Source organism: Liolophura sinensis, chromosome 1, assembly GCF_032854445.1.
Source record: "Liolophura sinensis isolate JHLJ2023 chromosome 1, CUHK_Ljap_v2, whole genome shotgun sequence".
In the NCBI taxonomy this organism is placed as follows: domain Eukaryota; kingdom Metazoa; phylum Mollusca; class Polyplacophora; order Chitonida; family Chitonidae; genus Liolophura; species Liolophura sinensis.
In genome coordinates this window covers 32,178,396-32,191,732 of record NC_088295.1, presented here as the reverse complement: position 1 = coordinate 32,191,732, position 13,337 = coordinate 32,178,396, and the positions used below count along the sequence as shown (strand labels likewise).

The window sequence follows — 13,337 nt, the reverse complement described above, 5'->3', positions numbered from 1 at the left end:
TGACAGGGTGGTATTGTCAATGAGAAAAAGAAATAGGTCGTACATAGACATTGCGGTGGTGAGGACTGTTTACAAACACTGTGCATATTTGAATATGACATATTTGAATTTGACTAGATAACACTATGTCATCGTTTTGCAATATATGGCATGTACATGTATGAGACAATGTATGTATAACATGTATAACAATGAGACCATGTGTGTATATATATATATATATGTATATATATATATATATATATTTCCCTTTCAAATAGATGGTCCAATGCATGCATGCATGCCTTGGCAAATAGACGAACTATCCACATTTTGGTTATCATCCGAGGTGTCCAAGCGGTTGAAAGACAATCATGCATCAGGTATATCGAAAACCCTATTTTCTTTTATTACAAATGTGCATCAGAATGCATCCCTGGTAACTCAAAATTATGACGCCCAATGAAATTGGCTTGTGCACAAAAGTGCATCAGAGTGCTTTTCTAGTAACTCAAGATTGTGACCCGCAATGGAATTATTTGTGGCTTGTTAATCATCAGTCAATTCACATTGTTTAAAGAAACTCACTAATGCGAATTTCATATATTTTAGTCTCTTTTTCAGCAAGACAAAATCTGCATGACTAGTCTACTAGCCTCAGCAAATCAATAGGAACGTATTTTATGTCTGGGTTCCTACAAAATATAGTCTCTTTAACAATATCTAAACAATTACAGCAGCGCGTGGACTAGTAACAGTGACGTCAGCAATCCCAACACAGCAGACGACACTGAGGAGGCAGAGTTATTGTCTTCTGTACAGTCCCTAGGGAAGAACATCTTTACGTACTCCGTGAAGGTCACCGCCTCGTCCTTACACGTCTCCATTCCACTTTTGGCACAGTCTGTGGTCGCGTCGATGTACCTAGAAAATATCAATTGCATTATGTCTCTTTGTGTTTTGGTACCAAACTATGGTGGCTGATAGCATCATTCTGGACCGCGACCGTTCGCGCCCCCGCGAAACACGCGGAACCGGGCCCCCACCGACCTTTGTGCCCCTGCAAAACACGCAAATCACTCAGAGGACACGGATCCGCGCCCTCCGCGAACCCGCGGTTTTGTTAAAACCTCACCCTCCGTGTGGTCGCTAAGGTCGTTGTCAAAAATGGATGGTATCAGCCACCATATCAAACTGCACTTAAAAAAAAAACACATTCTGTTGGTAACGACACGCATGCGCGGTGTGTAGGTCTAGTTTTAGGTACATATAGAATATTTTATTTCGTTAACATTTGCCATGGTTTTTGGATACAAGCATTGACTCATCTTTCTTTTATAATACGGTATAATACGCTCCTATAATGAGCTACCTCACCTCTCTGCAATGTCGAACCAGGTCAAAGCTGAATTTACCATTGTTCTGTTTCAACACATGTGCATATACGCCATGTCAAACGCAGGAATGTGTAATAGAACTGATCCGAATTACCCGAAAAGTAATTATACCATTTAGTACAAACAAACCTTTAACTTGGGCCTGGATACAAAGCACAATAAACGCATGTTTGCCTGATTTAGCCGACAGGTGTCTATACAGAGCACTTACCTACAGACAGTCTTGAATGTCCTCTCTTTCTCTGAAGCGTAGATCTTTTGATCTCTCATCTTTATGTCCAGACACGGTTTGATGTCGCTGCCGTAGTGTTTGTTATAACAGAAGGCCCCTGCAGACAGATCTGAAGAAAAACACCAATGGCAAACTCAGTTATGATTCTTGGAATAGAACCACGCGCCTAAACGCTTTTGATGAACAAAAAAGTTTTTCAGCATCAGCGTCTTTAATTTTTCTTCTTATCAGGTAAAACACTTTCATTCAAATAAAAAAATATTATTAAATACATAGACATTTTTCTTTTTTGTGTATGAAGGAAGAGAAAATTTGTAAGAAAACAATAAATCGTGTTAAAGGCGAGTATGATTTTAGAATGGTTATTATTTCTGTCCTACTGTGCTTGTTCATATATAGCTGTTTTTTGTAAGGCGTGTTTGAAGGAAACAGAGAAAATTTATGCGGCTTTGAAACCCAGGCTGGGCACAAACCAGGGGCACCACAGATAATGAAATCTTTTAATACCATTTCTAATATCTAAAATCATATACTCAAGAATATTTCACTTATACGACAGCGGCCAGCATTATGGTGGGAGGAAACCGGGCAGAGCCCAGGGGAAACCCCACGACCATCCGCAGCTTGTGGCGAGCAAGCAAGCATGAGCTGTACATGCTTTGAAATGCTCTGGATTATGCTGCACTAGCACGCTAACCACTAGGTCAGGCATGTCTCCATCAGGCCTTTTAATACCATTATCAATATCATAATGAAGTTGTGTATAAGTGTTTGTCAGATTGTAAAGTTTTCTTTTTGGCGTTTATTAATTGTTTTTCATTGTAAAGTTTTCTTTTTGGCGTTTATTAATTGTTTTTCTTACTCCAGTTCCGAGAACACCCGAAGTCCAGGGCGTTCTTTGTTCGCGCTAAGTCCAACAACTTCTGGATATATTTGAACTCTTCTTTGGCACACTTCTTTACAATTTTGGCCACACATTTTAATGTCTCAGTCACAGATTCACTAATTGAAATAAAAAAAAAGGTTTGAATATATAAGTGCATTTGACTTATTAAATTTCAGATAAGGGCAAAAAATATGTACGTCAATATATGAAAACCCGCGAACATTCAAATTATATATGTATTTACAATAATTTCAGAAACTACTTGAAAAGAGAGCCGTATAGGCCAGTTATGATCTACGATATATAATCAGCACACAACAGAGCTTTGGATTATGTTTCCATCATATATGTTCCGGCCTCGGCAACAAGTATTAAATGAATACGAGATACGATGTGTATATTTTACGATGTGTGCTTTATGTTATACCTTAATTTACTCTCAGACACTTTTTTAAATACAAAATAATTCTGGTGGATGAAATGATACCTACTCGCATTTTTTCTTTTCTAAATCAAGACTTTCTATTCTGTCAAAGAAGGGCTTGACGCAGACGGTGAAGTTAACCATGACAGCGTCATCTCCGCATGGACTCTTCTCCTCCTCCGCTGATAAACATGTAGAGATATAAAATATATTATAATACATATAAAATACAGTCCACGAGTTCTACAGATAGATTTATTTTAGCCAACATGGCTTAACTTCTGGTTAATTTGCTATCTTATACCACAGGTTACTAATTAAGAAAACGGAAACCTGTACACGTAATCATGTATACATGCACACACTGCCTTGCCTTGGAGGGTGCCTGCAGATGTAATACACTGCATGCCTGTTTGTCACCCTCTATACTTAAAGTCTCCGCCGAACCAGCTATTCGGCCATAGATACTTCCCCTGGGGCGTAGGAAGCAATTTCAAAGTGAGGGTGGGGGTGGGAGGCAAGTCCAAGTAATAAAGGGTCCAGGGGCCGCAGAGGGTCCAGGGGCTGCCAAGGCCCCGGAAGCTCTGAAGGAGCTATATCGCCTTAGAGACGATTTGCCGTATCTTACATATGCCAACTGAGGTGTTATTGACTATTTAAGCCTGCCTGGAAATATTGAAATAGACGTTTATCTCATTTGTTGACGCTTTTGCCTGGAGAACCACGGGTCAAAAATGAACATTGTAACAATTTATCTAGAATTCAACATTGAATTTAAGCATGTCTGAGAAAGGTTGGTGTAGAGTGACTAATACAAGCATTTAACTCGTATGGAGGAGAATCGGTGGAAAGAAACATCCGTGTTTTTACCGTGCCTTGGTGGTAAACTTGCCGGCCAATTCGCGCTGGCTTGCTTTCGATTGAAATCAATGTCATTCACATGTATAGATACACATTTTTATCAGGCCTTTGGAACAAAAAAAGGCGTGCGTCTGATTTAGGGGAATTGTCAGTAACGTGCCAAAGTCGGTGTTTACAACGGTTACTTATCTTTCCTTCACTGATGAATCTTGCAACCCGTCCTAAGTGAAATGATCTTGGAATGACCATAAACCATAATGAAATAAATAACTTAACACCGATGAGTGCATATATTGTACAAATATATTAATTATTCTGCTTTTTTGGGCTGAATAGAACTGCAACTTCATCGCACTGAAACACAGTCACTAAATTAGAAAAAAAGATTGTGTTTGAAGACAAATAAGTCCACTTTTTTGTCAAATTATACTCTAGATGATTTGCCCGTCCATGGGAGATTTTGTATATTTTAATATAAACAAGCAAATCTACATAAACCTGTGTAATTTTGGCACATTATCAGTTTGGAAAAACAGGTATATATAACTTCGTGACACTATATCATGTGATCTGGAAAAGCAAAATCTTTGAGAAATAATCAAAATTCACAATCTTACGACAATTGCAGCCATGGTTGCATGGATGCAGAAAATACAAAACCGACGTTGCAGAAAAATTATTATAAAAATACCATCATTTCAGTATATGTGGCATGAACTTTTGTACTTCAAAAACCGCCTACGCTGAGTAACTCAGAGGCAATGGATATGCTGGCCTCCAACTTTTGAAAGGGGTGGGGGGCATGACTGTATCAAGCACCCTATGCTTGATCATGGCCTCGGGATCACGAAACGATCCTGGACGTAAGTCAAATTTGAACCATTACATTTAGTTTGTTACTTTCTGTTATTTCACCTGAAATTTGTTTTACAATTACTTACTAAGAATTTACGTTGCCAAGTAATATTTTGACCTTGTTGTTTAAGAAATAACTATTTTAAAGTGATTTGAAATTTTGACATAAGTGTAATTCCCAGACCAGGGGCCTGTGTTACGAAGCAGTCGCAAATTGCACCTGTCGTATTTTCCATGGCAACATATAGTGAATACATACATCACCATGGTACATGCACTTAGCGTAGTGCTGTGACAGCTTTGTAGAACGGGCCCCGGAGCCTAAGGTTACAGCGAACACAACGCTTTAGACTACTGAGACTGTAAACCACAGATACACCCAGCGAGTTGGGTGTATGCTCAATAATTGTAGAAGGTATATGAGTCTTCTCCAAGAAGCTTCATATTGCACAACAAAAACGGTCATGAATACAACTGTCGAGGGCCGTTTGATGCTGTACCAAATCCTATAGGGAACGTTAAAGGTAAGTCAGTATCGACCGCGTTCTTGAGAACTTTGAGAACCAACTATCTGGGGTAACACATACTTGGTAACTTACCCGTTGGGTCGGACTTTAAAGTCGCACAGTCGGTTGGTAGATAGGTGCCAAGAAGTTGGACGAATTCCACACTTTGTGACTGGCACTGAGACTGCATCCTTGATGCCAGACACGTGCTATGAGCCTCGAGAAACCTGCAGATATAGAGGTATATGTAATACGCGGATCCTGTGATAACATCTAAACATAATTGTAAAACGCATAGGGGCTTCCGTGGCTTGGTGGTCAGAATGCTAGTTTAGAACAACATCGCTGTGAGTTGAAGTCCAGCTCATTATGGCTTCTCATTATGGTCGGCCATCAGCGTGCGGATGGTAGGCCTACTAGGTTTCCACCTTGTTCTGTCTGATTTCTTCCCACCATTATGTTGGCCCTCGTCGTATAAGTGAGATATTCAAGAGTATGGCGTAAAACTCCAATCAAGTAAATAAATATAAAATCTTTAGGAAAATTTCAAACGATGTTCACCCTTGTATTCTTATAACCTATTATAAATTGCTAAGCGAAGCCATAATTATAATAACAGTATTGACTTTCCAAAGGTTTGCCTTTAGAAGACATATAAGATGATGTCCAAGGTAGTTATAACAATATTGATGTTGATACACGTTTACTTACACGCATAGTGACTGGCCGTTGGTGGCGTTGTTGCCCAGACCCAGAAGCTGGCTTGTTTCCTGGCGCTTCGTCTGTTCGCAGCCTTGTAACTGGCTACTGGCATTGACGGTTTTATAACACTGGTTAGCCAACGACACATCTGAATACAGAAAGCAGGGTTGGAAGAAATATTTCCGCATATATGACTCCAACTTCAAGCGAATGCATATTGGCGGATGATTAACCCCGTGGTTACATACATTAATCAAGGATCACCAAAGACCAGATTGAATTAATTTATTTATTTCTTTGACTGGTGTTTTACGCCGTACTCAAGAATATTTCACTTATACGACAGCTATCAGCGTTATGGTGGGTGGAAACAGGGAAGTGCCCGGGGGAAACCCACGCCCATCCGCAGGTTGCTGGCCGACCTTCCCACTTAAAATTCTTGATTGAATTAAAATCACAAATCAATTGTTAAGGTCCTTTGTGCATCAGAAAAGGCTTAATTCAATTCCCAAGTAGCTCATGGTAAGATATATATTTCAATGGGAATTAAAAACTGAATGAACCATATATATCCTCTGTGTAACGATTGTGTATATCCTCTGTGTATAGCGCAGATGTATCACGTACTATATTACAGCATTTCATACTGAAATTGTTAAGATTACTGGATGTATATATGCACTGTGCATTTATCTTATAAAATCAGTTATGTATATTTTCATTACTTTGATTCCCGTTGAGATTCCTGAAGGTGATTCAATAGCCGGAAATATAGAAATAACATGCACTGACATTGGCAATCCGGAAAGCGAATGAAGGGGAATAACTCTGAGCGTACCAGCACTTTCACTGATAACGTTAAATAGTAATTAATACGTCAAATCTTACCGTTTATTCTGTCACAGGCAAAATCGAAGGCCTTTTCTGCATTGGCTGAGACAATAATCTTTGTTAGCTGGGGTTCTGTAGATGAACAGTCGGTAAGTAGGCTGGTAACACAAGCTACCCCTTCATCTCTGGCTTGCCTAATACAAAACATTTCAAATAAAATCATAAAAATATAGTGCAATGCATATGGCGATGATAAATAGGTTATCTGGGAACCGAAAGACTAATAAGGAAAAATGGGATGTATTTCCAAATTACTGTACACGAAAAATAGGGTAAAGGAAATGAAAAAGTATCGAGATAAAGAAAGCGATTCAAACGTCTTATCATTTAAGGAATGGACTTTAACACTCAAAACTATACACCAGGGGACTTTTACTCATATTTTTGGACTTCAAAATGGAATAAACGCAGTCAAATAGTTCAATTCTTGGGCAGGCTTTATGAACTACACGGTCAGTGACGTATAGAGTACACGATATGAGGTCACCTTTTATCCTTCCTATTCACCTGAAGGTAAATTTTCTTGTGAATGTTATTTAAGTAGTCTTTCACTTATAGGTAATAAGAGTTATTCTAACAATAAAAGTGTGTTATAGAGTGGAAACTCCTTGTGACGTCATCAGAGTATACCCAAACACCCGCTACATCATGTTCATCAAGTCTGCTATACCGCCAGGTCGTCATATATGTGAGCTGCGGTTTCTTACTCAGACGGCCAGATGACGAGAACATAAATGGTTCTCCTTTCACTATAAGATGCATTCTATAAGTGACTTATTCTTAAATATAAGGAATTACATCTCAATCAAATAAATAAACAAACTCTTTTTGGTCATCTCTGCCTGAAGTCTTGTAACACATATGCTGTTATCCTACACAGAAAAGCAGGAGCATGATTTGAAAGAAACTGTTTCCCTATTGTGTCCCTAGATTTAATCATAAAACAAACAGATACCACAGGTTGTGAGACGTTCTAGCAGAGAATGGCGTTTTTTTTTATCTTATAGAACCGTCTTATTTGGGCGGGTAACGTCTCCTGTTATCACCCATAGACGATTTATCTCCTAGTGTTGTTCTTTGTAATAATTATGATAATATATGTAGACGATTTGGTTAATTTTACATCTTTTTACAGAAAGGGTGTTTTAACCTTCAGCACATCCCCAACTCTGGATGGGAGTAATATGTATAATGAAACTCTTACACGCAGTCTGCTTGGGAGGCTGTCCCGTTAGCCGTGGGGCTGTAGTACGTGTTGATGAACTGATCCAAGCAGCTCTTGTAACGGGACTCTAGGGCAATGGCTGAACAATCTTGTGCTGACGTCACTGTCGAGAAAAATATGATGGTACAAATCTATATCCTTAAACTGTACAAGGTTGCAGATACACGTACGTGTAGAAGACAAATAAACTGATGCTTTTATATTTATTCTTACATTTCAGTCATCATTTGAATATTTTTTATAGCATAGGAAACAAGATTAAGTGGAAAAGAGCACATGACATTAATTTTTATATAATTTGTACACACACGTAACAACGGCTAACTACGCTTTTGTGAAAGGATGGCGTCGAAACAATTCCGGGCTTATCCATATAGCTAAAACAACAAAGTATGACATACAATAGATACGTTCACACAGTCAGTAAGTTTCTGTTATATCCAGAAATACATACAAGTGACTTAACATATACATACTTTATGTGAGTGTATGAAAATAAGACAGGAAAGAAAATCTATAAACAAAGTAACAATTTATAAAGCTACTTTCTGAAGACGGTTTAACACACTGACTTCTTTGAAATGGATTGAAATTTTATGTGTTGTCTTCCTTTTCGCTATATGCATAAATTACTGATGCATAAATCAGAATATCGAAATGCATATAAATACATGTAGGTCTGTGCATGTCAGCATAGACGGAGGTACAGTCTGCATACCTCGTCAAACTGTAATGGATTTATCAACAGACCTAGGCGTACCTAGTGATGAAAATAACAAGTGATGAAAATATTGCTATACATTGTATTGAAGTATTATTTTTATATACGTTTTATTGTATCTACAATGCGTGGGCTTGAAAACTGGTGGTGTATTTCAGGCTTGCTTGCATATGGACGGATGTGACATAGATCCGCTCAGAAAGCGGATTTTATGTTAAACTTCAGATGCACATAAATTAAGTCTGCTATTACTTATTCGGAAATGAAAATGTATACGTCTGAATCTGCCATATATATGTACAACTGTATAGCTCTCACGGTAAATGTATTATGAAACATTCCAGTCCGATATCTGGTATTATATGAGTACAGATGGACTGGGAAACCGAATTATGATGATATAGGCCTATACATGATCATTATATATAGTGTTTGTCAGAAACCTGTATTGGTAATGAACAGGGTGGGCTGTTACTCCTCGGCCAAGTCCAAGGTCTATTTACATACATGTGCGTTTTTATTTTATTTTTCTCTCCAAAAGCTGTGGGAGGACCGCCATAGTTTTAAAGAAGTTCTGTACACAGTTCTGTATATAAAATTCTGCATATCGGCTTCAAGGAGTTACAGTTATATATATACTACCTAAGTGTATGAGGATTCAAAACACCGGCCTTATGAATGAAATGGTATAAACTTCAGGTATATAACTGAATACTTGAGAATCGTTTGAGAAAACAGAATGATCTTACCTGTAACATACAACAGACAGGCTATTAAAGTGACCAGCGTCTTCATCTTAATTCAGTGGTAATTCCAAGAATATAAATTTCCACTGTAAACACGTATCTGAATTACCAGGTATATTATTTAGCGTCAAGCCGAGCCCCTGTCGTATATCCACGTCTGTTCGACAATACTTGTGACTGTTCAATGTACCAGAATCACCTGTATGTATGACTCTTGTGAAGTGAGTGTGTAGGATTGACAAGACGTATAGAGCGACGACGGGGTTAGGCATACACTGTAGGGCGGAGACCTAAAAATAGTACAAATCACAAAAATAAAATTGACACAGGTATTCCGAATGGAGTATCCGCATATAGCCGCGTGTACTGGGTACTTTGTTCTGATGTTTAAAAGAGCCTTACAGGCGCGCTCGAGTGAAGACGTCATTTCACCCAAGGCTAAGTATGACACATGCCTAAAGATCTGCCTCAACCTACACAGTGCGGAAACTAAAGTTAAGTGGAAATTAAAGTCCCGGCATTTCTGAATCGTGCTGTCCTGACGATTACGTTATAAGTGTACTCATGCAAAACAATGTAAATGTTTGTTTCACTTAAGTACTGCATTGGTCACCATTTGCTGGCGAGACACTTTACTTCCTTACAGCGCATATTTCGATGGGAATTTCAGGTATAGATGGAAGATATTGACAGTATACCGCATTATAAACACCATAAATGCTACACAAATAGATAGGCCTATACTCTCATCGCCTGAAGGAAAGTAAGAAACTCTGTTTGATGAGAACGACTAAATTCATTTAACATATAAATCATTGAAAGTAGGCCTGTATGTTTTGTTTTCTTTTTTATTAGTGTATTTGGGATTTTAAAGTAAAAATTTAAACATTTTACAACCAGACATGAATGAAATGAGAGTTGTTTGCAAGTCTTACGTGTAGGTAGGCCACACAGACTACGGATTGTACCTCTGTCTTCATACATATATAGGGCATATTTACATTAACTCATGCATTGGATTTATATAAATATGCCTAGTGGTCAATAAGAGCTTGTCACTAACGCAGGTACATACGTCAGAGCTAACGTTAATGCATTTGAAAAATATTGAGGCATACAGTGCTTTGTCCAGATACAGGTACCTAAAACCTCGTTTAAACAATTTACACCTCATTACCTCAAGATGCCGCCGTTCAATTAAATCATCAATTAAATATACAAGTATATGTACCGGTCATTGAAATAGTGATGATGTAAAGTTATATGGACTATATAAAAGTCTATGTATATATTAAACGGTTCTCTACAATGAAAAGTGCACATCGGGTTAGGAATAACTTAACACTGAACAAATACCATGAACAAATGGCCGTGTAATATAACATATATACAGGTTGAAGATAGACCACGTCAATCACACCATCTTAACCAATTACAAAAGCAGCTGACGTATAGGCTTCGTGTGAAGTAGTGGCAAGTCCTTATATGGACATGATGTGCATGTTTATGCCGATACGTAGATATGCATATGTATGTGACACTCAGTATGGCCGCGGTCAGAAAAAAGGTTGAACGACGAAGTTTAATCTTAAACAATGCAGGTATGTGTAATACATGAACTTTGCTGCATCACTGTAGACTAAAAGTTTCCTGTAAACTAAGTTATAATGTAACATACATTTATTACTATGAGAGATCAACAAACATGACGGTGTTTTCTTATAGACGTGTATACAGGCCAACGTCATTTGTATATGCATACATATATATACATACGTGACTGGTATGTATACCATATGATCAGAAAGGTAAACAACAAAAGTGATTACACAAACCAAAGGTTTTTTTAGTTCCATTGTTCAAATCCGATTCCATGTGTTAAAAAATGCTTACTTTAATATATTTGAAAATATGAACAGTTGTAAAAGTAGTTAAAAACACTCTGTTGAAATAATGCAATGACGAATTTTATACGACTGGTATTACGAGATAACTGACAAAGTGATAGCGCATACATGAATATATCTGTAATGGAAATGCTATGACAGTAAGGAATTGGCGAATACTATTATAGCAGCTATTCATATTATAGTACAGTCGCAAGAGAGTAGTTTTCACACAAAATATGCCCTGTAAGCATAGAACTGCATGCCTAGTTTTATTCTCCTTGAAGGCAGTCTTCTCCGTGAAGATAATGTCTTCATATTTGGGATTTCAGTATTTTGACATTAATTTATTTTATGTCATTGTCAAGAAAGCAGCACGTCTCCGCCGCCAAAACGCCGCGGTACTCAAGGATATTTCGCGTATACGTCAGTGGCCAGCATTATGAGGGGAGGAAACCGGGCAGAGCATGAAACGTATGATCATCCGAAGGTTCTTTGGTTCTTTGGTGGTTTGTGTGAAAAGTCATTTTGGGGATTGGCGGTGCGATTGTTTAACTGGTTGACGGCTGATATACGAATGTCGGTGCGACCCATAGGTCTAGCCTTAAAAAAGCAATTTCTGCGAGATCAACGTTTGTCAGCCTCATATCTCACATAACAGCAAATATGTCATTCGTCATGGTATAATTTCAGGAGGTGCGTGACTTTCTTCTTTCTGCATATACAATGTAGAAGTAAAAAGTTGCTCAAATCATGAGCAATTGTCTGTAATCTCAGCTACAATGGTGATTATATCGGGGGAGGGGGGCATAGAAAAATGGACCGTACTTTGATGTTGCATTGCTCCATTATCCTTTGTTCAAACCTTTTCAAACTTTAGACATTCAAATGGCATGATTTGTTAACATACTGATCAATTTTCAAGGTCAGTCTGTAGCAGTCTGTACTCAGGGTTAAAATGAAAACATAGCCTCAAAAACGCTCGTTCCGGTGACCCACATTGCATCACCTGTCAGGTGTCATGAGTAAAGCACACGCTGCAACTGTTTGAGAAGTATCAAGGACTGCTGGATAAAATTACTCTTAAGGAGATTCGGGACTCAATCAGTTCATGGAAGAAAGGTTTGCGCGCCGTCTACCGAGAATATGGAGGACCAATTGATCACCTTTTCAAGTAAAACAAGGTAGAACATCATTTTGAAATGTCCGGAACATGCGTTTTTCACTCTGTTTTGATTCTAGTCCGATGAACAGAAATCTTAAAGCATGAAATTGAAATTTGGTCTGTATACATAGGACATAATGGCTTTTGAGTGTGTACATTTTTAGAAGCTGACGTAAGAGGGTTTTGGAGATAATGAGTGTCAAAGTACGGTCCATTTTTTTATGCCCACCCGATATACATGGGCATTTTGCACAAAACCAAGACCTCTATAATAAACATCTTTATTCATGATTTATCAGACTTCCTCGTATTTTCTGACTTGGCACTGAAGCATTTTTAGCACAGATGTGCGTTGTGTTAGTCAGTCCAGTCCCAGTCTTGGAAAAAGAAATTTCAGACATTCCGCTATCTTAGCTGCTGCTGGAAATAAGCAGATCGAGACCGCTCATGTGGCCTTACATGAAGCCTGTTGAAGATCATTTGGCTTCCAAAGCATTTTTGTTTTCACCATGTCACTTAAAATTCATGACACAGTACACACCAATTCACTCATACTGAGACCGTACTAACCATTCTTTGGCCTATAGGTTAAGGTTGAGAACCAGATCCCCCGAGAGACTCCCACATCAGTATCTTGTCGGCGTCTATAAGCATCATCAGTGGTTGGTTTTTCATGTACACGTAATTAGACGCATACGTCTTATTCATTAAATTTGCCACCCAAACAGCAACCCGTTCGCCCGATAATTGATGTCGTCAACTTCGTACCAAAGTTTGGAAGTCAGACAACTGCCAACTTGGTATCCCAATCTGTTGGCACTGCCAAGATTTACCCCCGTTTTGGTGTGAAACAACAGCCAA

General features: G+C 38.4%; 1 protein-coding gene across 1 annotated transcript; it reads right to left on the bottom strand.

Annotated features, from left to right (window-relative positions):
- Positions 1 to 252: 252 nt before the first annotated feature.
- LOC135461640 (uncharacterized) lies at positions 253 to 9,664 on the bottom strand. Its single transcript, XM_064738823.1, has 9 exons — positions 9,429 to 9,664; positions 7,938 to 8,061; positions 6,731 to 6,867; positions 5,852 to 5,990; positions 5,234 to 5,367; positions 2,986 to 3,100; positions 2,471 to 2,610; positions 1,588 to 1,717; positions 253 to 903 (listed from the first exon to the last, which is right to left on the bottom strand). Exons 1-9 carry the CDS (start codon positions 9,472 to 9,474, stop codon positions 711 to 713), a joined length of 1,158 nt encoding a protein of 385 aa, XP_064594893.1. The 5' UTR covers positions 9,475 to 9,664; the 3' UTR covers positions 253 to 710.
- Between the last annotated feature and the right edge of the window lie 3,673 nt (positions 9,665 to 13,337).

Excerpts from the sequence above, each read along its gene's own strand:
- LOC135461640 (XM_064738823.1), bottom strand. The coding sequence starts at position 9,474 with ATGAAGACGCTGGTCACTTTAATAGCCTGTCTGTTGTATGTTACAG. Across the intron at positions 5,991-6,730 it reads TGCCTGTGACAGAATAAACG|ATGTGTCGTTGGCTAACCAG; the intron begins GTAAGATTTGAC and ends TTCTGTATTCAG. Across the intron at positions 2,611-2,985 it reads TTAGAAAAGAAAAAATGCGA|TGAATCTGTGACTGAGACAT; the intron begins GTAGGTATCATT and ends TATTTCAATTAG.